The following is a 20,733-nucleotide window of genomic DNA, read 5'->3' on the forward strand; positions in this document are numbered from 1 at the left end:
TAATCATGTAGCATTTGTCTTTTTGTGACTGGCTCACTTAGAATAATGTCCTCAAGGTTTATCCATGTTGTAGCATTTATCAGACTTTCCTTACTTTTTAAGGCTGAATTGTATGTACCACAGTTCAACTTGCTTATCTATTATCTGTGGATGGGCACTTGGGTTGCTTCTATGTTTTAGCCATTGTGAATAAGGCTACTATGAACATGAAGGTACACATATCTCTTCAACACTCAGATTTCTAAAAATACCGAATCACTAGGTTGTGCACCTGACGTCAATATAAGACTGTAAATCAACTCTATTTCAATTTAAAAAAAGAAAGAAAGAAAAACGACTTTGCTTTCAATTCTTTTGAGTATATACCCAGGAGTATAATTTCTGAGTCATATGGTAATCCTGTTTTTAATTTTTTGAGGAACCTCCATTTATTTTCTGCAGCAGCTGCACCATTCTGAAGTCCTGCCAACAGGGCGCAAGCTCCAGGGTCTTCATATTCTGTCAACAGTTGTTATTTTTCGCTTTTGTTCTTGATGTTGGCCATCCTAACAGTTGTGAGGTGATACCTTCTTTTCAATTTGCATTTCTTTGATAATTAGTGATGTTGAGAGTCTTTTCACGTACCTGTGGGCCATTTGTGTATCTTCTTTGGAGAAGTGTCTTTTCAAGTCCTTTGCCCATTTTTGTTCGTTTTTTGTTGCTGAGTAGGTGGTACTTTGAGACTATGTAGTGGGATTTTTAGTAAACTTTTACCCACTTGGTTTACCATCCATTGATGCTTCCTGGATGACTTATTACTATGACAGTGGCCAAAGGGTGATTTTACTTATTTAGTTGCTCCTTCTATATTTAGCATTTGGTTTTTTACCTTGTGGAAGAAACTTCTCATACCTGCATTTATTCATCCATGTACTTATATCATTATGGCTTCTTTCTGCATGTCATGGTTTATAATCTGTTATTATCATTATTATTCACTTGACTGTCCCAGTGGTCCCAGATTTGGCTAGTCGGAGCTCATAAAAAGTTTCTGTGTTCTAGTAACATGTCCCCATTATTCCTCACTTAGAGGCATAACAAAAATTTCAGGTTCATCTTCTACCTTTCTGGCCACTTCCCTGGAATCAACCATTTCTCTGAGAAGTGGTGGTTTCTTTTGGTGGAGAATGATATTTATAAACCAAGATCTGGGTGCTGACTGTGCTCTCAGGGCCTCTCAGATGACAGAGCTAGGGAATTTATGCACACATATATAGACACCTGTATCTTTATTTCCATATCTACCCATGTATGTTAAAAACTGTTGAGTCATACAACACCTCCAATTCCAATTCAGCATCACAGAGTTCAATCAAATTTTCTTCATTTTCATATTTGTGATTCTGAAAGTGAGAACCTAGTTTCTGTTACTGTCAACATATTTGGTGAGTGTCCACATGTATGATTTTACTTGGGCCGCATTGGGCCTCTATGTGGATACCCTCTCCAGTGCACTTAGGCTCTGACACCCCATGCTAAGTGCCACATGGGCAGCCTCCTCAGCCACTTGGGCTCTTAGACTTTCCACCAGGATTAACACTAGGCTACAACAGCTGCCCCTTGTGTGGAACCCTCATTTCAGTCTTGCTATCCCAAGTCAGGCTGTCGCTGCTTCTCGACAGAAGCTCTATTTAAGGAGGACTACCCAAAAGCTATGCAGGTGACTTGGCCACGTCTACCACCGCCTACCCTTCTTCTAGGCAAGCTCTGCCCTCCCCCAGTGTGGCCTTGCTGATTAGACCTGAGACACTGACTGTACCTTTCTAGGCTGGTTATCATAAATGTCTTGTGGGGGATGACTTATAAAATTCAGCTGAGCCAGTGTTAGATACCTCTTCTTTGGGGGGAAATTTGGAGTTGGAATATTGAGAGACCTAGAGAGTCAAAAGTGTACTGAGAGGTGTCATGCTGAGAAAGGGCTGTGACAGCCACACTGAACTCTGAGCCAGGTGAACAGAGGCTAATAGAGTGGGAAGAGGAGCTGATGAGTTAGGGAGGCAGGTAGGGCCTAATGGTGCTCTCTCTCCCCGGGAAATCCCAGCTGCAATTCCCCTGAGGCCAGCTGTTCCCCCGGAGATAGATGAGTGCCTGGTGTGGGCCAGTGACTTGGCACCCTTTCAAAACAATATTCCTTACATATATTCCCATTTAATTATTTAGGGAGTACAGGGAAAGACTAATTTTCTAACGCTGGAAATAAAGGATTTAGCATACGCACTTGATGCATGGACGTTCCTGAACCAGACAGCTTCATGGGAAAACATTAAATAATTTAAAACCCCTTTTGTCAGCTCAACTCTGCCATACATTTATTGGATTATGACTTTCAGCTGACTGTGGTGGCTGATTTCGGCTCATGTCCATTGCCTGTTTTCAGCATTGGTAGCTTTGCTTGTATGTGCAGACATGTTGAAAAAAATCCTACAAGGAATGTTTTTGTACATATATCTGTGACAGGATTGATGATTATTTCTTGAAGGCATTATATTTGCTGAATGAGGTTGGAACTGAGTGGAACCCTATAGCCCCCCCCCCCATACAAAAGCCCTTCTATGTCCCCTGCCTCTTACTGGTAGAAAAGCTGAAATCTCCGAGGCCTCCCAGAATCACAAAAGGGCAGGCTCAAGCAGGTAACCGTTAATACAACAGAGTCACAGACTCATTGTCTGATGCTCAGTCCTAAGTTGCTTTACAGATGCTGTAACTGCCACCAAAGGAAATGACATAAGCTGCTCCATCATGAGCAGGACTGGATCTAGACTAACACAATTCTAAGAACTGGCCTCAGGAGAATAGGATTAACATTATTGCTCCTAATGATCTGTGTCTTCGTGGGCATCAAAATAATGGTGGCTTGCTCTTCCTGTATATATAAGTGGGCAACCCAATTGTCAGCAAAGAGACGCTACAGACCCATGTTGACGTCTTCCGCTCTGAGAATACGGTGCCCTTACGTCAGCACGAAGTTACAGAAGATGGACCTCTGCCCCTAATCCCATAGACATGGAGTGAGGTTTGACAGTGGGGAATTGAAGGCAGCTCTTTTGCCCCCTTCTTATTTGCCCATCTCCGTGCCCCTCTGATCTTGATTATGGGAACGAGATCCCCAGGCAGTGTACACTAACTCCTGACTCAGGCTCTCCCGAACGTACACCATGCCTTGCCGAACGAGGGGATTCTTTGCCTAGGTGAAAGGAAGTTAGCGTGAAGAATGAAGTAGCTAAAAAATGACTAGCTCTCTGCCCCGGTTACCCCCCTAGCAATCCTGCAGGCAGCTCACACGGGCAAGACAGCATCTGAAGAGAGAGTCGGCCGGGGAGCAGGCAGTGGAGGATGATGCAGAACCACACCTGCTGCCTCGATGATTCACTGAGAACCCCCCCCCCCCGAGCCCCCATTTTCCCCTTTGAAAACTGTCACTGCTGAGCCGACTCTTTAGAGTTGCTCTCAGGACAGGAGTCCACCCCCTCCCCGGGCTGCCGGCTTTTCTGATCAATGCGACTTTCCTTTCTACGGACACTGGCCTCTCGAATTATTGGCTTCTGAGGGGTGAGTGGCCAAAGCTGAGTTTGGTAGCAAAACGATGGGGCCACTCAAGGCTATTGATACACACTGCTAAATTGCCGTAGGTGAAACGGAAAACGAAGGACTAGGCTTTTAAAAGTCTAAAAGTCGATAGCGAAAAACAGTTAAAAGGAATGAAAGAGGCACACCGCCCCCCTCCCCGAGCGTAGGAATGCCCTTCTCACACCTCCTTTGCAGAGCGAGCAGTTTGCAACAACAGACAATGTTGTAGGCAAACAAACAAACAAAAAAACAAAACAAGAAAAAAGATGCCCCTACTCCTTCCATGGTATTTAGTACCTTGAATTCTGTATTTTAGAAGTTTCAGGCATTTGAATTTATTTGAGATTGAGTGCATGCTCTGTCCTCCTGAAGTCAGTCATTCCGGGAGCTGACCCCTCACAATCCTCTCCCTTTCTTTCCTTTCAAAAATGTATTCTCACAAAATTCGTATCAAGCTTGTTGTACAATAAGCCATCCCAACATGCATAAAATGGGACTTCCCGTTGTGGCGCAGCGGAAACGAATCTGACTAGTATCCATGAGGATGCAGGTTCAATCCCAGGCCTCACCCAGTGGGTTGGGGATCTGGCATTCCTGTGGCTGTGGTGTAGGTCAGCAGCTGTAGCTCCAGTTTGACCCCTAGCCTGGGAACTTCCATATCTGCAGTTGTGACCCTAAAAAAACAAAACAAACAAACAAAAAACCCAAACTGCATAAAATGAAAGATAAAAGACCCTTTCCTTAAACACAAGCGAATTCATAATGCATATGTGTGTGTGTATATATATATATATAGAGAGAGAGATCTCTATTTTTCCTTGAATTTAGAATTTTTGTAGTCACTCTGCATAAAAATCTATATAGTATCTCACTACAATTCAGGAAACTGTCCCTAGTGGTGGCTGTTCACATTGCTTTCAGAGAACATGAACAAGGCAGTGACATCGGCTTGCACTGGAACATGGGCTCGTGGTGTCAGGTACTCTGCCTGACGTTCTTGCTCACTGTCATAGCCCTGGCATCTGGAACTGTGCCTGGCTCAGAGTGGACCCTCCATTCAGGTTTTTTGAATAAATGAATGAACAAATTTGGGGAACATCTGTGCAAGTTTATCTATAGAATAATTTCTGAGATATAAAGTTATGCATCTTTCTTCCCATCCGTTTTTCATCTTGAAAGTACCTTAAACGGACTTCTCCTATGCAATCAGTGCTTATTTCAACAGGAATCCTCCTTGGGTCAGCCCCAGTCATCTAAAGCTATCTAGTCGCACCATTCAAATCCACTTTTCACTTTGTTAACTTTAAATTTAATGGTGCTTCATAGATATGTCTGTCAAAGTTTGCAACGAGAAGCTACATGTGACATGGATTTGCTGTATTTATCGTGAGAAAAGCTTTGCTAATATCTCATTGGGCAAGGACATAGAAAAACAACTTCACAGAATAAAAAATTTAAATGACGTACAAACACACGAATATGAAATTCATTCATTCATTATCTGACTGTTATTAAATATCTACTATGTGCCAGGTGCTGTTATAGGAAATAAGAATATAAGTGTAACAAAAAAACAGAATACTGTTGCCCTTAGAGGACAGGGACCTCATGCTCCGTTTCACAAGTCAGCGAAGAATTCAAATTATAACCACTAAGTGCCTTTTTCCTTTACTTAGAAAATTATCACTTGCTGAAAACTTAGCTAACTCTGCAAAGTAGATGTGAGATGAAAACTCATCTGTATATTCAGGGTGGCAATGGAACATGATGCTCATATTCATTCAAATTGGTTTTTATTTTTGTCTATTTAAAAAGTCAGGTTCTTTATTTTTTATTTTATCTAGCAAGTTGGAAAACGGTACCAATAGCCTTAAAAATTGTTCCGTCATTTTATCCAGTAAATCCAGTACTAAGAATTTATCGACTAAGCCACAGAGTTATGTGCAAGATACTTGTTTTAGGGGTGTGTGTGCGTGCGTGCGTGCGTGCGTGCGTGTGTGTGTGTGTGTGTCTGTGTGTCTTTTTCGGGATGCACCTGCACCTGTGGCATATGGAGTTTCCCTGGTTACGGGTCCAACTGGAGTTGTAGCTGCCAGCCTACACCACAGCCACAGCAACGCCAGAGCTGAGTCTCACCTGTGACCTACAGTGCAGCTCGCCAAAATGCGGGATCCTTAACCCACTGAGTGAGGCCAGGGATCAAATCTGTGTCCTCATGGATACTAGTCGGGTTCGTTACTGCTGAGCCACAATGGGAACTCTTGTTTTAGCATTTTTAAAATACACTGAGGAAACCAAGTCCTAAAACTGAGTTTCCCTGCTGAGTTTATGATTCATCTCTCCATCCACAACTTGATATCCTTTCTTATTGCACCCCCATTCCCCTTGAGATTGGGCAGCATCAAAGAAAAGGGGGGATTGAAAACAAGCAAGACCCTGAGGCGCCTTCCCAGGTACAAAAGCCTCTGCATGTCTCCCCTTTCTTGCTTGTAGAAAAAAACAAGCTTTCGTCTCTTAGGTCTTCCCTGAGTTCCAAAGAGCAGACTCGAGCAGTTACTAATTAGGTCAAGAGTCACAGGACCCCTGGTTCCTCCTGAAGGAATATAAATAATAATCTGATGCACATCTTTGAGTTGTTCTGCAGGAACTAAGCCCCCCGACTCAGGTGGAGGATGGTGACTCTGCTGACCACAAGCATGTAGATTTCAGACTGGCTGGAACAAGAAGGTTGACGGAGATTCTCGAAACATCACCCTGTTATCTCAACGCAGCCAATCAGAAGAAGGTCCACGAGCTGACCGTGCGTCCCATGACTCTCTCCCCAACCTGTCTTGCCCCAAAGCCAAAACCCTTGCCCCCAAGCCAGTAGAGAGTTTGAGTCTTTTCCACATGAGCTGTCAGTTTTCCTTACATGGTGCCCTGCGGTAAATGCTGTATGTTCCTTCACCACCACCTGGGGTCAGCAGATTGGCTCTGCTGCACAGCAGGTGAGCAGACCTGACTTCTGCTCAGTAACATAACCTAAATACCTGGCAGCTGGAAAATAATTATTCTACATCTGTCTAGAAGGAAATTCTCCACAATTTTTATTTTCAGCTTTATGCTTCTCTTCATCTTCCCAGTTTTCATAATCCATGTGTATATGTATAGGTTTTATATCACGGAAACATTTTTAAAAAGTTGTTGGAGGCATCGCTCGTTCCATTATTTTGTGCCCTCAGTTTATAATCTTTTATGAGAGGTTTATTTCAGAAATTATTTGCTTCCTGCAGTGCTTCTGTCTTTTGAATATAATCTTGTCTATATACTGATCCTATTCTTTTTCTTTTTGTTAAGAAACTCAAGAGCCAAATTAGAAACGTAAGCACAGTATCTGTATTGGGTCTCATTCTGGCGTTTTTTATATTCTTTTAAGACCTGGTTTTCTGTTTGTGTATTTCCACATAGAATGTATTTGTTCTAAGTCTTTTCCGACTCCTTGGTAAGTAAACGTAGGGGCATGCATGATGGTGGAACCTGCTGTTTTCAGCAGGAAGAGGCCTCGAACGAGAATGGTCTAACAGGTTAGGGAGCTCTGCCCACCCAGCCCTTTCAAGGGAGTGAACGGGAGGAGTGGTCCGGGGATAGCATTGAGGTGTTCTCAGTCCGCACCGAGTTGTCACTGTCGTCGGAAGAGCAGTTTCTCTTCCCCTCTCAAGTCTCCCTTCACCCCTCTAGAGGGGCAGAACCAACACTGAACTCCAGTGTTAAGTCCAGCAACGCGTTTCATTCCTCCACGTGCTTCCCACGCACAGTCTCTTGAATTTAGGCAACAGTGAAACTGACATTTTTATACCCAGGCTTTTGATTCTCCTTTTGGGCCTTCTTCCAGGCCCTGTAGATGACATATCTATACACACACACACACACACACACACACACACACTCACACCTCGCCTCCTTACAGTTCTCCCCACGTGCCTCCAAACAATCCAGACCTGGAGGACCCACCCCCGCCCCCTGCCCCACGTACACCTGTATATCCGCCTGCAGGAACACTTCCACTCACCTTGGAAATTGTGGTCCCTGAACATTATTTCTGAGGTAATTAGATTTAAGGGTAAAGATTTTTCTTTCTTAGAAAAATTAGGACGGTTGGGTGAGGGATAAATTACCCATTCAGCCGGCTTTCTGAGGTGCCATAGGTGCCCTAAAGGGTGCTGAGGGGTGGATGGAGGTGGACGGTAAGGGAATTCCCAGAGGCAGCAACACTGTCTCTGCTGATGCTAAAGACGTAGCTGAGACTTTAAAGAACATACTAAAAGCGTGGGACTTCCAGTAATGCATGGCCTGGAAATACACTGGGGATGAAAACAAGGGCTGGAGTTCCCGTCGAGGCGCAGTGGTTAATGAATCCGACTAGGAACCATGAGGTTGCGGGTTCGGTCCCTGCCCTTGCAGGGCTGGTCCCTGCCCTTGCATTACTGGAAGGGCTGCATTACTTCCAGTAATGCATGGCCTGGAAATACACTGGGGATGAAAACAAGGGCTGGAGTTCCCGTCGAGGCGCAGTGGTTAATGAATCCGAACCCGAACCATGAGGTTGCGGGTTCGGTCCCTGCCCTTGCAGGGATCCGGCGTTGCCGTGAGCTGTGGTGTAGGTTGCAGACGTGGCTCGGATCCCGCGTTGCTGTGGCTCTGGTGTAGGCCGGCGGCTACAGCTCCGATTAGACCCCTAGCCCGGGAACCTCCATATGCTGCAGGAGCGGCCCAAGAAGTGGCAAAAAGACAAAAAAAAAAAAAGAAAAAAGAAAAAAACAAGGGCTGATCACTGTAATTCAATGACAACTTAATGCAGTCCCTGGAAGGAATGATTCAAAAACCATCCCAGGACTCTTTGGCTGACCTTCGCATCAGTTTGAGGTTTAGCATCCCATGTTTGTGGAATTCAGATTTTTCAGGAGAAAGGATTGATGAATTTGCTTGCTGACTGCTTGAAAGACTATAGCCTATGTAAATTAACTATACTTCAATTAAAAAAAAAAAAAAAGAATACAGCCTAGAGCGGACACATTGTTTCATTAGGGAGAGAAAGCAAAGTGTTTGTGCTTTACAAATTCACAGACAGGTTTCAGACTGGCTGAACTCTTGGCAATATAAACAACAGACACGAAGGAGAGTGGTCTGACTAGATTTCTACCTCCCAGAGTCCACGGAAATTGTGAGATGATGTTTGGTAGGTGTAGAAGAGGTGTGGAAACAGAGGTTATCAGAATTTCATCATGCCCTTGAACTTCTATAGGAATTCTGTTCCTTCTGGGAACATTTAGGCTGTGTGTACATTGTAGAAAGTTAAACTCTCCAACCAAAGATGAAGCACAGCCTTGGCCTAGAGTGGATCTGCTATTAATCAGCTGAGACCATAAAGCCACCTACACCATGACTGATGTGAGTGTTTTGGCCAGTGTCCTAGGATGGGTTGGGCATGTGCCCAGCACCCTCTCACTCAGTATGCATCCGGAAGCTCTCCCTTCCTTTCAGCCCAGAGAGACGCTGTGTCTGGGGAGGGGTGGGGAGTCTGTGTTGTCCAGGAAGCACAGGGATGCATATCAATCACTCTGTTTGGCGGGTAGCACAGACACACTGCCCTTTCATCCCGTCCCCAGGCAGGCCGTTCTCGTCCAGGAAGTAGAACTCTTTACAACATTGATGCTGTTCTCATTTACAGTATTAACCAATGTTTTTGAAGTCCTTGAGAAATTGCAAAATCCTCTAGGTTATTTGTTTTAACACTGCTGGGAACCACATGTAGATGGCTAATTTTGACCCTGGTATTGATGTCTCTGGCCACATCCTTATCACTGCTGAATCAACAAGCATGTGTGGAACTTCTCTCCTGGACCCGTTATAAAATGGGTCTAGGAATCCTCCAAGCTGGAAACTCTCTGGCTTTTTTTCACTCGTGATAACTTCGAATGCCGCCACCATCCAAAGCCTAGGAGAACCACTCTGCAGAGTTCGCTCATGAACTGCTCTCTGCGCACATTCTCTCCCGACCCCATTCGTTGATTAAAATGGACTTTTGATGAAGCAAGTTCAGATTTTGGAGAACACACCCAGTATGGACAGGTCTCTTATAATATGGTGTTTGTTTTCAATGTTCCTTTCATTTTGCCTTGGCTTAACCCCCTTATCAGACAACGGTATGCTGCTAAGACATTTCACCTCTCAGTTTTACTTTTGCATCAACCATTTTCTCCAGGCTGCACCTCTTGGTCATGGAGGAGGCAAAATTCTCTTATCTGTGGGGACCAGGTCTCTCCCTGAGTCTCAGGACAGGCTGTCCTTCCAGCAGCCTCTAGGTGACCCTCTGAACCCCCGTTTGATGAGCACAAACCAACAGTCTTGAGGAGAGTGCTCTGACGCACTGCTCTGCCTCTGTTACTTCCAGAAACCTGAGAGCCCCTTTACCTTGAAGAAGCCTTCCTGGTTACGGCCTCCTGTGTCCCTAACCCTGCCTCTTTTACTTAGTGTGCCTGCTCCTCGCTCTGACTCGCTTATCTGGCTGCCCACGCCCAGGGGCAAGTTGTTAATCAGCGCGTGTTTAACCTCACGGTGAGCATTTCAGCTTTGCAGTTTCTATTCGGTTAGTTCCCAGCACAAGAGACTGATAAAAATGCAAATTCATCCTGAGCCCCTCCCCTCCCTGCACGTCTGCCTCTCCTCCCTCCACCCCCGCCCTTGCCCCACTCACCCGCCTGGGATGAGACCACCACGATGCTCCCGTTGCTCTGCTTCAGCATGGGCAAGGCGGCCACGCTGAGGACCACGTAGCTGAGGAAGTTGACCTCCATGCTTCTGCGCACGAGGTGGATGTCGTCACTAAACGGAGTCATGGAGGTGTAGGTGATGTGGTTGAGAATGAGCATGTCCAGGCCCCCTGCAAGAGACGGCTGCGTTGAGAGAAGCCATCTGAGCTTGCTCCCCCTCCCTGCCACCAAGCGCCCTGTGACCCCCAGGGAAAAGTCCAGAAGCTGTCTCACCCAGGAGCTTTCCAGCTTTGGCGACAAATTGCTCTGCGAAGGTCATGTCCTCCATGGTGCCAGCAACGTAGTGTGCTGAAGACGCGCCAAGCTCCAGGCAGTGGGACACCACCTGTGGGGGTACAGTGGCCGTGCTCCCAGTCTTTGCCGAAGACCTTTGGGGCGCCGTCTCTGACGTGATGGGGGTTTACATGAGTGGTTACTCACAGCCCTGCTTTGATAAGAAATGGGTAGGAGCGTGTGCCTGTGGGGGTGTGTGTGTGTGTGTGTTAAATGCAACCCAACACAAATATTTGTCCTGTTTTAAATGCTCTTTGGAAAAAAGTCGGGGTTGTGCTGGGGTTGGAGCCCATGATTTGTGCTCTGGAGTTTCTGAACACATTATTGGTAGGGATGCTAGTTTCTGTGTAGGTAACCCCAGGTTTGTGAGTATCTGTGTATCTTTGGGTTTGTGAGCCTGAGGATATAGGAGGGCATGTGTCTGCCTGGGTACAAGAATTGAATTCATGAGTAATTGCTAGAAGGTTGGGATCTGAGCACCTGTCGGTATGTCTGTGACTCCATGTTTAAATTTGCATGAGTCGGCATGCCTGGGAGCATTTAGAGCCCGAGAACTTTGTGTCTGTGTACGTGTGCCTGGGAAGAACACTTAATGCCTATTTTTATATTCCTGTGGGTGTTTGAATCCTGTGCCCATCGGTATGTAAATATGCCAGATTCTGTGAGTATACGTAAGAATACATCTGGGTGAACCAGGACACTGTGGATATGATTTGAATTTAGAAGCTGAGGAGTAGGGGAGAGAGGGCATTCTAAGGGAGAAATTAATGATAGTAGAAAGTAGGATTACTGGACTATGGGCTATAGTATGAAAATGAAAATAAAAAGCTCTTGAGGCTTAAAGAGAGGATACGTCTGGGCACACATGGGTGCACGGAGTTGTGGGTGCAGGACCCTCACCTTCTTGAGAGTTCCTTCTGACCGCGCTGTCACCACCACGTGAGCTCCCATCCTCGCCAGATGATAGGCCATCTCTCTTCCGATCCCCTTGCTGGCCCCTGTGACAATCACTTTCTTTCCTCGGAGCATCTCTGGGAAACCCCACAAGGAAGTGAGGACCACACTCGGCCGCAGCAGTCCTTCCCCTGCTCTGGGGGTGGGCAGCCTTGTCTCAATGTCTCAAGGCTATGAGCCCAGATCAACTCATCTCAAACCATGTAAATCAATGAAGGAACAGTTCGAGTCTTTCATAAACATGCTCTGAAATGGGCGTTTGGGTTGGTTGTTCAAAACCAAGCCTTTCCTGCTGTCTTTTAAAAAACAAAAAACAAAAACCCTGTGGACAGAGGATTCAGCTAGAACCCTGGAGTTCCAGACATTTCTGGGCTCATCCAATTGCTCAATTGAAATAAAATTCAAAAAGTCATCAAAACACATGTGCTCACAGTGATTCCAGGGATTTTCTCTCGCTTCTCTTAGTCATCAACTCCAGCATGCTATCTCTTTTCCCACTGCTCTGTCTCTCCATAGAGCCCAATTATCTGTACACGTTGTAAATTTTGGAATTACCCTCATTTTTGTAGGCGATCTGAAACGGCTTTTGACTAAAGGTGCCAAATAAAACAGAGACCATTTGGCAATCTTTTAGCACCATGACTATCCCTCCCCACACCCCAGTTACCCAGCCTCTGGCTGGAAGCTGTAAAAATACAGTTTCACCCTCGGGTCCCCTCTTGCCCAGCAAGTCTGGGGATCGAGAACTCATTTTCGATCCTCAGAAACACTCTAGCCATCCCTGGGCTTTTAAATCCATCCCTCCAAAATTAGACACATCGGTACTCACCTGGTCTGAATTCCTCATTTGCGGAATAGTAGTAGTAGGCCAAGAAGATCCCCAGAATAGGGAGGAGATATTTTTTCATAAAAGCCATCAGACAGGGACCTGGCCCGAGGAGCCCTGTAGGACACACAGAGAGAACCTACAGAGCTTTCTACAACCTCCTAGGCAGGCAGCAGCCTCTGAATTGTGACATCAGGGACGGAGGAGGCTGGAGTAGTCTCAGGCAGAGCTAGCCAATTTCCCTGTCAGAGCAGCGATTGGCTTTGGGTGGGATCCATTCGTCCCTGGCAGCCTGCGTGGTAGATTTCATAATGGACAATGTTTACTCCATTTCATTGAGCAAGAAGAGACTTCCAGATGGCCAAGCTCAAGACTGTACAGGACCGGATTCCTCAGTGTCCCTGCCCCGAGCCCATCTTCCCCCGAACGCCATTTACGCCAGGAATCAACAGCCTTTCAAGGGTGGTATATCAAAAGGCAGCGGCAGTGTGTGCGGGCAAGTGTGAGTAACAGCAAAGAGAGCCAGAGTCAAGCAAACCTCACTCTCAGCCCCACCTCCCAGTCAGAAGCAATTAAAAATAACAGCACAAATCAGAAAAATAAGCTTGAGAGAGAAAGGGCACATCTTGGGAAAAAAGAAAAGAAGGCAAACAAGCCCTATAAACCCCACACTCAAGTTGAGTGAACAATATTACAACATCAAAGGGGAATGCAAGCCAGCCAGAACCCAGATGGCGGGAAACCCATGACCGGTCAAGACTCTCAGACAAGTGCAATGGAATGTGCACTTATTACTTTAACAGCAAACAAAGAAGAACTAGTGAGTGCCGAGAAAAAAGGCTCTAGGCTATTAACGTAGGTCTCATAAGTGCTACAGGGACCAGGAACTATGGAGATGATGCTGGGAAGAGAGTTTCTGATGGAGAAGAAAGAAAGAAAAAGCACCTGAAGCAAAGCCAGCCTGAAAAACCCATATTCAGCTAATAGCTGACCTAGTAACAATAAAAGGACCAGAGTAGGGGGAGAAACCCTTAGTAATTCAGACTTTATCGCGGAATGAATATACTCAGAAATACAGAAATAACCACTGCGGTTATGTCTGCAGCAAGAATTCATTAAGGAACAATCCACAAAGAAAGATCTTAAGATACACCGTTGGTACCTTTTGCAACTTCAATCCAGGTAACCAAACCATAAACATTACCCTGTCACAGAGCAAACCCAGAATTCTGCAAGTGACCAATGGCGCCAGGAAACCATTTAATTACTAAGGGTTTCTCCCCCTACTCCGGTCCTTTTATTGGATTTGCTCCCTTGGGATCGGGAGGCTTGTCAGTTCTGGTGTGTGCGTGTGAGTGACTGGAGAGGACGGGAGCCCGTGCTCCACCGTCTTTGGACTGCGGAGCCAGAGTGAGTCCTAACCTGCAGTTCCGCGGAGACCTCATACGGCTTCTGGGGGCCCTCTTCGGGGGGATCCTGACGTTGGGGTTTATACAGTCCCACCTATGCTAAGAGGCGCCTGAAATATCTCCTCCGGGGGAGCCGTCGGGCGGACGAAGCGATTGTTACCTGAGGCCTTGTCCTGGCTGTTTGTCTTACGTCGCCAGCACAGGGTGGGACTTCACACAATGGGTAAGTCGGCTTCCAAGCCCACTGTCTTAGAGTGTATGGTTAAGAATTTTAAGAAGGGATTTTCTAGAGATTATGGTGTTAAACTGAGTCCTGGAAAACTGGGTACCCTCTGTACCCTAGAGTGGCCCTCCTTTGGTGTTGGCTGGCCTCCGGAAGGGACCTTCGATGTGTTCACAGTTGCAGCAGTATATAATGTTAGAACAGGCGACCCTGGACACCCAGACCCATTTCCGTACATTGATCAATGGTTGGAAATTGCCTATTTGAGGCCCCCGTGGGTTCGGTTCTGCACCACAGACCAGGGACAGTGTAGGGTGCTAGTAGCCCAGTCCAAGAAGAAAACCTTGTCTCAAAAGAAGGTGCCACCTATTTATCAAGGGGAACCTGAGGACTCGCCCCCTATGCCACCACCTTATGTGCTGCCGGCCCCACCTCTGGGAGCCGAGGGTCCCCAGGTGCCAGATAGCCCACCACCTTCTGTTTCTCCTCCTCCTTCAGCTTCTGAAGTTCCCGAGGCGATATCACCCCCGCAGCCAGATTCTCCAGAACCAATAAGCAAGCGTCTCCGGTCAGCTCAGGAAGCAGCCACTCCAGCATTGCAAATGCCCTTACGGGAGACAGGGAGACCACGGCAAGACGCCCCCGATGGGACCATACAAGAGGGGGGATGTTTTTTTTTTTTTTTATTACCAGCCCTTTTCCACTGTCGATCTCCTCAACTGGAAACACCATACTCCCTCATATTCTGAAAAGCCTCAGGCACCGATTGATCTCTTAGAATTCATTTTCCAGACACACTGTCCCACCTGGATAGACTGCTGGCAACTCCTTTTTACTCTGTTTGACACCGAAGAGTGCTGGCGAATTGTAACAGAAGCCCAAAAATGGCTTCAGGCCAATGTGGGCGGTGGGGGGGGGGGGTCGAGCAGACTTGGCAAACTGGATGAGGGAAGCCTTCCCAGAAAAAAAACCCACTGGGACTATGACACTGAAGAAGGGAAACGTAACCTAGAGAGGTACCGGCAGGCCTTCCTACAGGGGGCAAAAGCTGGGGCTAAAAGACCTACTAACATAGCTAAGACCAGTGAGGTACTACAAGAGCTGAATGAAAGCCCAGCCAAATTCTATGAGAGACTATGTGAGGCTTTCCGAATCTACACCCCTTTTGATCCCAAGGCCCCTGAGAACCAACGGATGATAAATGCTGCCTTTGTGGGACAAGCCCAATCAGATATCCGTAAAAAGCTACAGAAATTAGGTTTGTAGGAGAGAATGCCACTAAACTGTTGGAAATAGCACACAAGGTTTTTATTAACCGAGACCAGGTGGCCCGCCGTGATGCAGAAAAGAGAATGAAACAAAAAGTGACTCTTCTGGCAGCCGCCCTGTCAAAACCAGTGCCCCCAGTGGAACCACCCCGTAGGGGACAAGGCCCAAGGCCAGGGAAAAGGAGTTCCCTGGAACATGACCAATGTGCTTACTGCAAAGAAAAGGGACATTGGAAAAATGAATGCCCCAACCGTCCTGAGAAAAAGACCAAGGCCCCACCTAGCCGGTACCGATCTGAGCCATTCAGCACCAACCCGATCGGCCTAGCTGAGTCTGATTAGGGGGGACCAGGCTCTCTCCAATGGGGCCCCCGAGAGCCTATGGTCAGAATTCAAGCAGGGGGCCACCCCATAGACTTTATGGTTGACACAGGTGCCGAACTTTCTGTGGTTACACAACCTGTGGCTCCCCTCTCGGGGAAAGAAACCACCATTGTTGGGGCCACAGGTAACCAAACCCACAGGCCCTTCTGCGGTCCTCCACAATGTCGGTTCGGAGGCCATGAAGTAATACATGAATTTCTTTACCTGCCTGACTGCCCAGTCCCCCTGATGGGAAGAGACCTGCTGGCTAAAATGGGGGCACAAATTTCCTTTTCTACTGATGGATCGGCCCAACTCAAATTGACAGAACCCCCCTCTCCTTTAATCATGGCTCTTGCTGTAAAAAGAGAAGAGGAATGGCGCTTGTACTCTTCCCCTTCAGAAATGGGGGCCATTCCCCCAGAACTAAAGACTAAGTACCCACTGGTTTGGGCTGAAGGAAACGCCACGCTCCTGTCTTAATTGATCTAAAACCTGGAGCTCAACTGGTAAAGCTACGGCAATACTCAATTCCCAGAGAAGCTCGACTGGGAATCCAGGTTCACCTGGATAGGCTGCTTCAGCACGGACTGTTAATAAAATGTCAGTCCCCTTGGAACACCCCTTTACTGCCCGTGAGAAAAAATGGGAACACAGGACTACCGCCCAGTACAGGACTTGAGAGCCATAAGTGAAGCAACAGTCACATTACACCCGTCCGTCCCTAACCCGTATACCCTGCTAGGGCTGATCCCCTCCACTGCTGAGTGGTTTACTTGCCTGGACTTAAAAGACGCCTTTTTCTGCCTCCGGGTGGCGCCTGCCAGTCAGCCCTTGTTTGCTCTTAAATGGGAAAATCCACATACAGGGACAAAGGAACAGCTCACCTGGACTAGACTCCCACGAGGATTCAAAAACTCTCCCACTCTTTCTAGCGGCGCCGTAGCCGCTAACCTGGCTGAATCTCCTGGACAAAAACTGGGCTGTGTTTTGCTACAGTATGTTGACGACCTCTTACTAGCTGGCACCACGGAGGCTCAGTGCCTAGAGGGAACAAGAGCTCTCCTTTCCCTACTGATGGAGGCAGGGTATCAGGTATCAAAGAAAAAGGCACAAATCTGTAAAAAACAAGTCAAGTATCTGGGCTTCAACATCATGCAGGGCCGAGGAATGCTGGGGACTGAAAGAAAGCAGGCAGTTTGTGCCATTCCTGTCCCTACCACCCGCCGGAAGGTTCGTGAGTTCCTAGGGGCAGCAGGACTCTGCCGGATATGGATCCCCGGGTTTTCAGACTTGGCCAGGCCTCTGTATGAGGCTCTAAAAGGAGAAAAAAGTCTCCCCTTGAATGGGGACCAAGCCAGGAGACAACATTTCAGACAATCAAAACCAAACTCACTGAGGCTCCAGCCTTGGGCCTTCCTGATGTAACCAGAGAATTTAACCTTTTTGTTCATGAGAAAAATGGGATGTCTTTGGGAGTCTTAACTCAAGAATTTGGGCCTTGGCAGAGGCCAGTGGCATATCTGTCTAAACAAATTGACTCAGTTGCGGCCGGATGGCCTCCCTGCCTCCGAGCGCTGGCAGCTACCACCTTGTTGGTGAGAGAGGCCGACAAGTTGACTCTGGGACAAAACCTCAATGTTAAAGTCCCACACTCAGTTGTAACCCTAATGGATACCAGGGGCCACCACTGGCTCACACATGCACGAACGACTCAATATCAAGGGTTACTATGTGAAAATCCACGGGTAAGACTGGAGGTTGTACGAACTCTGAACCCAGCCACTTTTCTGCCAGATGGAGTGGGGCCCCCGGACCATAACTGCCTGGAGGTACTAGATGAGGTGTTTCCCAGCAGGCCCGACTCGACTGATAAACCACTCCAAAATCCTGACCTGGTTTTATATACTGATGGCAGCAGCTTTATGGAGGATAGGAAAAGGATGGCAGGATATGCTGTGGTATCTGACTTAAAAGTGATAGAAGCCCGAGGTGCTTCCTCAAGGATGGTCAGCACAGAGAGCAGAATTATGGGCCTTAATCAGAGCACTGGAGCTCAGCCGAGACCGGCAAGTTAATATCTATACCGACTCACTGTATGCCTTTGCAACTTTACATGTCCATGGAGCCTTATATAAAGAAAGAGGGAGTTCCCGTGGTGGCACAGTGGTTAACGAATCCGACTAGGAACCATGAGGTTGCGGGTTCTGTCCCTGCCCTTGCTCAGTGGGTTAACGATCCGGCGTTGCCGTGAGCTGTGGTGTAGGTTGCAGACGCAGCTCAGATCCCGCGTTGCTGTGGCTCTGGCGTAGGCCGGTGGCTACAGCTCCGATTGGACCCCTAGCCTGGGAACCTCCATATGCCGCGGGAGCGGCCCAAGAAATAGCAACAACAACAATAACAACAACAAAAAAAAGAAAGAAAGAAAGAGGACTCCTCACTGCTAAAGAAAAAGGGATTAAAAAGCCAGACTGAAATCTTAAAGCTCCTAGAGGCAGTATGGGAACCTAAAGAAGTTGCATTTATCCACTGTAAAGGCCACCAAAAGGGAGACGACCCAGTGACAAAAGGAAACCGTAGTGCTGATGCAGCTGCCAGACAGGCAGCCCGGGGACAACAGCCAGACAAACCTAAGGTCTTGCTGGCTCCAGAAGTGCCAGCTGTCCCCAGATATTCTCCAGAGGAAGAAAAATGGATAAGGAAAAAAGGAGAAACTAAAACTAAGACAGGATGGTGGGTCACACAGGACCACCGAGTTTATGTTCCAGAACAGCTGGCCTACAAACTAGTCCACCAACAACACGAGCTAACCCACATGGACAAAACTGCCTTGGAGACCCTACTGGGCCGGTACTGTCTCATTGCTCGTCTTCCTGCACTCTGCTCCTCTGTCTCCCAAAGATGCATAACCTGTTTGCAGAATAATGCCTGCCAGGGGCCCAACACCAGCTGGGGCACAACACTGTGGACTGTCCCCCTTTGAGGATATGGACGTGGACTTCACTGAGGTCACCCCTAGTGAGGGGTACAAATATTTGCTAGTTTTTATCTGTACTTTTTCAGGATGGGTAAGAGCCTTCCCTACCCAAACTGAAAAGGCAAGGGAAGTAACCAAGGCACTCCTGAGAGACATTATTCCCAGATATGGAATGCCTCTGATCATCGGGTCAGATAATGGACCAGCATTTGTGGCTGAAACGGTACAACAGGTGGCAAAAGCTTTACAGATTCGATGGAAACTACACTCTGCTTATCACCCTCAAAGTTCAGGGAAAGTAGAACGCATGAACCGGACCCTTCAACAGACCCTGGCAAAGTTATGTCAGGAAACTGGCTTGCCCTGGGTAGACATGGTGCCAGTGGCCCTCCTAAAAGTGAGATGTTCACCCCAAACAGGAATAGGATTCTTGCCATTTAAAATATATGGGAGGCCGCCTCCACTAATCAGTTTAAAAGGAAACAGCAGGGAGTTGGGAGACTTGGAATGACCTAAACAATTACAAGGACTGGGGCTCATAAATGGGTCACAGACAGAATACCTGTGTCCTTAGGTATAACAGTACACCCCCACAAGCCAGGGCACCAGGTGTGGATAAAGGACTGGAAAAAGGAGCCTTTGAGGCCGGTATGGAAGGGCCCCTATACTGTAATTCTAACCACCCCCACTGCTCTTAAAGTAACAGGAATAGATGCTTGGATCCATCATTCCAGAGTTAAACCGGCTGGCCCAGCTGAAGACCGTGGAGAGTGGGAGACTGCCCTCGATCCGGAGAGACCTCTTCGCCTGACAATACAGAGGAGGAGACGACAATCTCAAAGCCCTGCCCTGACCACACCGGAAGCTGGTCAGTCAACGCACGGCTGAAGCTTGAGGCATCGGCAGCCTGGTGAAATAAACTGCCTTACCTCCCTTCCACAAGAGACTTTCTTACTGTCATATACTGTTGTCTTATGACCAACATGTATGTTTGCTGCCTGTTGCTGTTAATCTGGTCCCCTTTGGTTCTGCCAGGATCCATGTCCTCATGGGACCTGTGCATTCGAGTAACCTGATCAGATTAAGGGGTTACATGGACTTTGCTTTGCTCCACTCATTTCTCCTGTTCCAGAGAAGTTCATGGAAGTCATACTCACAACAGGACCACTTATTCTATCTGTCAACAGGGGGACCAATATACTTGCTTTGATCCACGATACTCACCAACTGAGGAATGGTTAGAAGTCCGGCGCTCTCATAAATCAGGGCAGCTAATTAATGGGACCCAAATTACCAACCCCAAGTTGCCAGTGTCAATACTGTTTGATGCCTGTGAAGCTATGAATGGGTCATGGACTTCTTCTAGACCATGTGGAAGCCCGTCATGGGAAAGAGAATATAGGCTCCAGCATAAATATATGTGCTGTGGGACCCCCTGGAGCGGTTGCCAGAAATGCACTTCCTGGAGCTGCGTGGCCTGGGCAACCTGGAATAAGGGAGACAAAACAGCTGCCCTTCAAAAGGGTACAGCCCCTCCAGACTGTCAGACTAAAGCTTGTAACCCAGTTAACTTCACTATTTTCAATTCCAGTGAGCCCAAATGGAAGGAGGGTTTCAAAATAAGCATTCGCATTGACGGAAGAGGCCTTGACCCTGGAGCTGTGCTGCATTTCCAGAGAATCACGTTTGCACTCCAAGCTGCCTCTCACAGGGTCTTTCATTCCTTTTATTCCCATTCTGGCCACAACTAAGAACTTGTTCTTAGCCCTGGCAGAAACCATTGCACAAACCCTCAAAGTCTCCTCTTGTTACGTATGCGGGGGAATGAACACAGGAGACCACTGGCCTTGACAAGCCAGAAAACTGGACCCATTAGAGCCTCATAACGAGACTGCATACCCCCAACTCACCAATGGGGTACGGCTCCTCAGAACTGCTATCATAGGGAGAAATCGTCTTGCGAGGCGGGGAGGACGATTTAATGTTTCAGTTGGAAGCCTAACATGTTTGGGCCTAAGGTATTAT

The 20,733-nt window shown here is 47.3% G+C and overlaps 1 protein-coding gene across 3 annotated transcripts in view; it reads right to left on the reverse strand.

Annotated features, from left to right (window-relative positions):
- HSD11B1 (hydroxysteroid 11-beta dehydrogenase 1) overlaps positions 1–20,733 on the reverse strand; it is a 50,045-nt gene that overhangs the window by 16,177 nt on the left and 13,135 nt on the right. For all 3 annotated transcript variants that reach the window (XM_047753760.1, XM_047753762.1, XM_047753761.1), the window contains exons 2-5: positions 12,472–12,585; positions 11,589–11,719; positions 10,629–10,740; positions 10,340–10,525 (exon numbers count right to left, since the gene is read on the reverse strand). In XM_047753760.1, coding sequence (XP_047609716.1) covers positions 10,340–10,525; positions 10,629–10,740; positions 11,589–11,719; positions 12,472–12,559 — 517 coding nt within the window. In that variant the 5' untranslated portion in view covers positions 12,560–12,585. The remainder of the gene's footprint in view (positions 1–10,339; positions 10,526–10,628; positions 10,741–11,588; positions 11,720–12,471; positions 12,586–20,733) is intronic.

The sequence above is a fragment of the Phacochoerus africanus genome, chromosome 11 (assembly GCF_016906955.1).
Source record: "Phacochoerus africanus isolate WHEZ1 chromosome 11, ROS_Pafr_v1, whole genome shotgun sequence".
Lineage (NCBI taxonomy): Eukaryota > Metazoa > Chordata > Mammalia > Artiodactyla > Suidae > Phacochoerus > Phacochoerus africanus.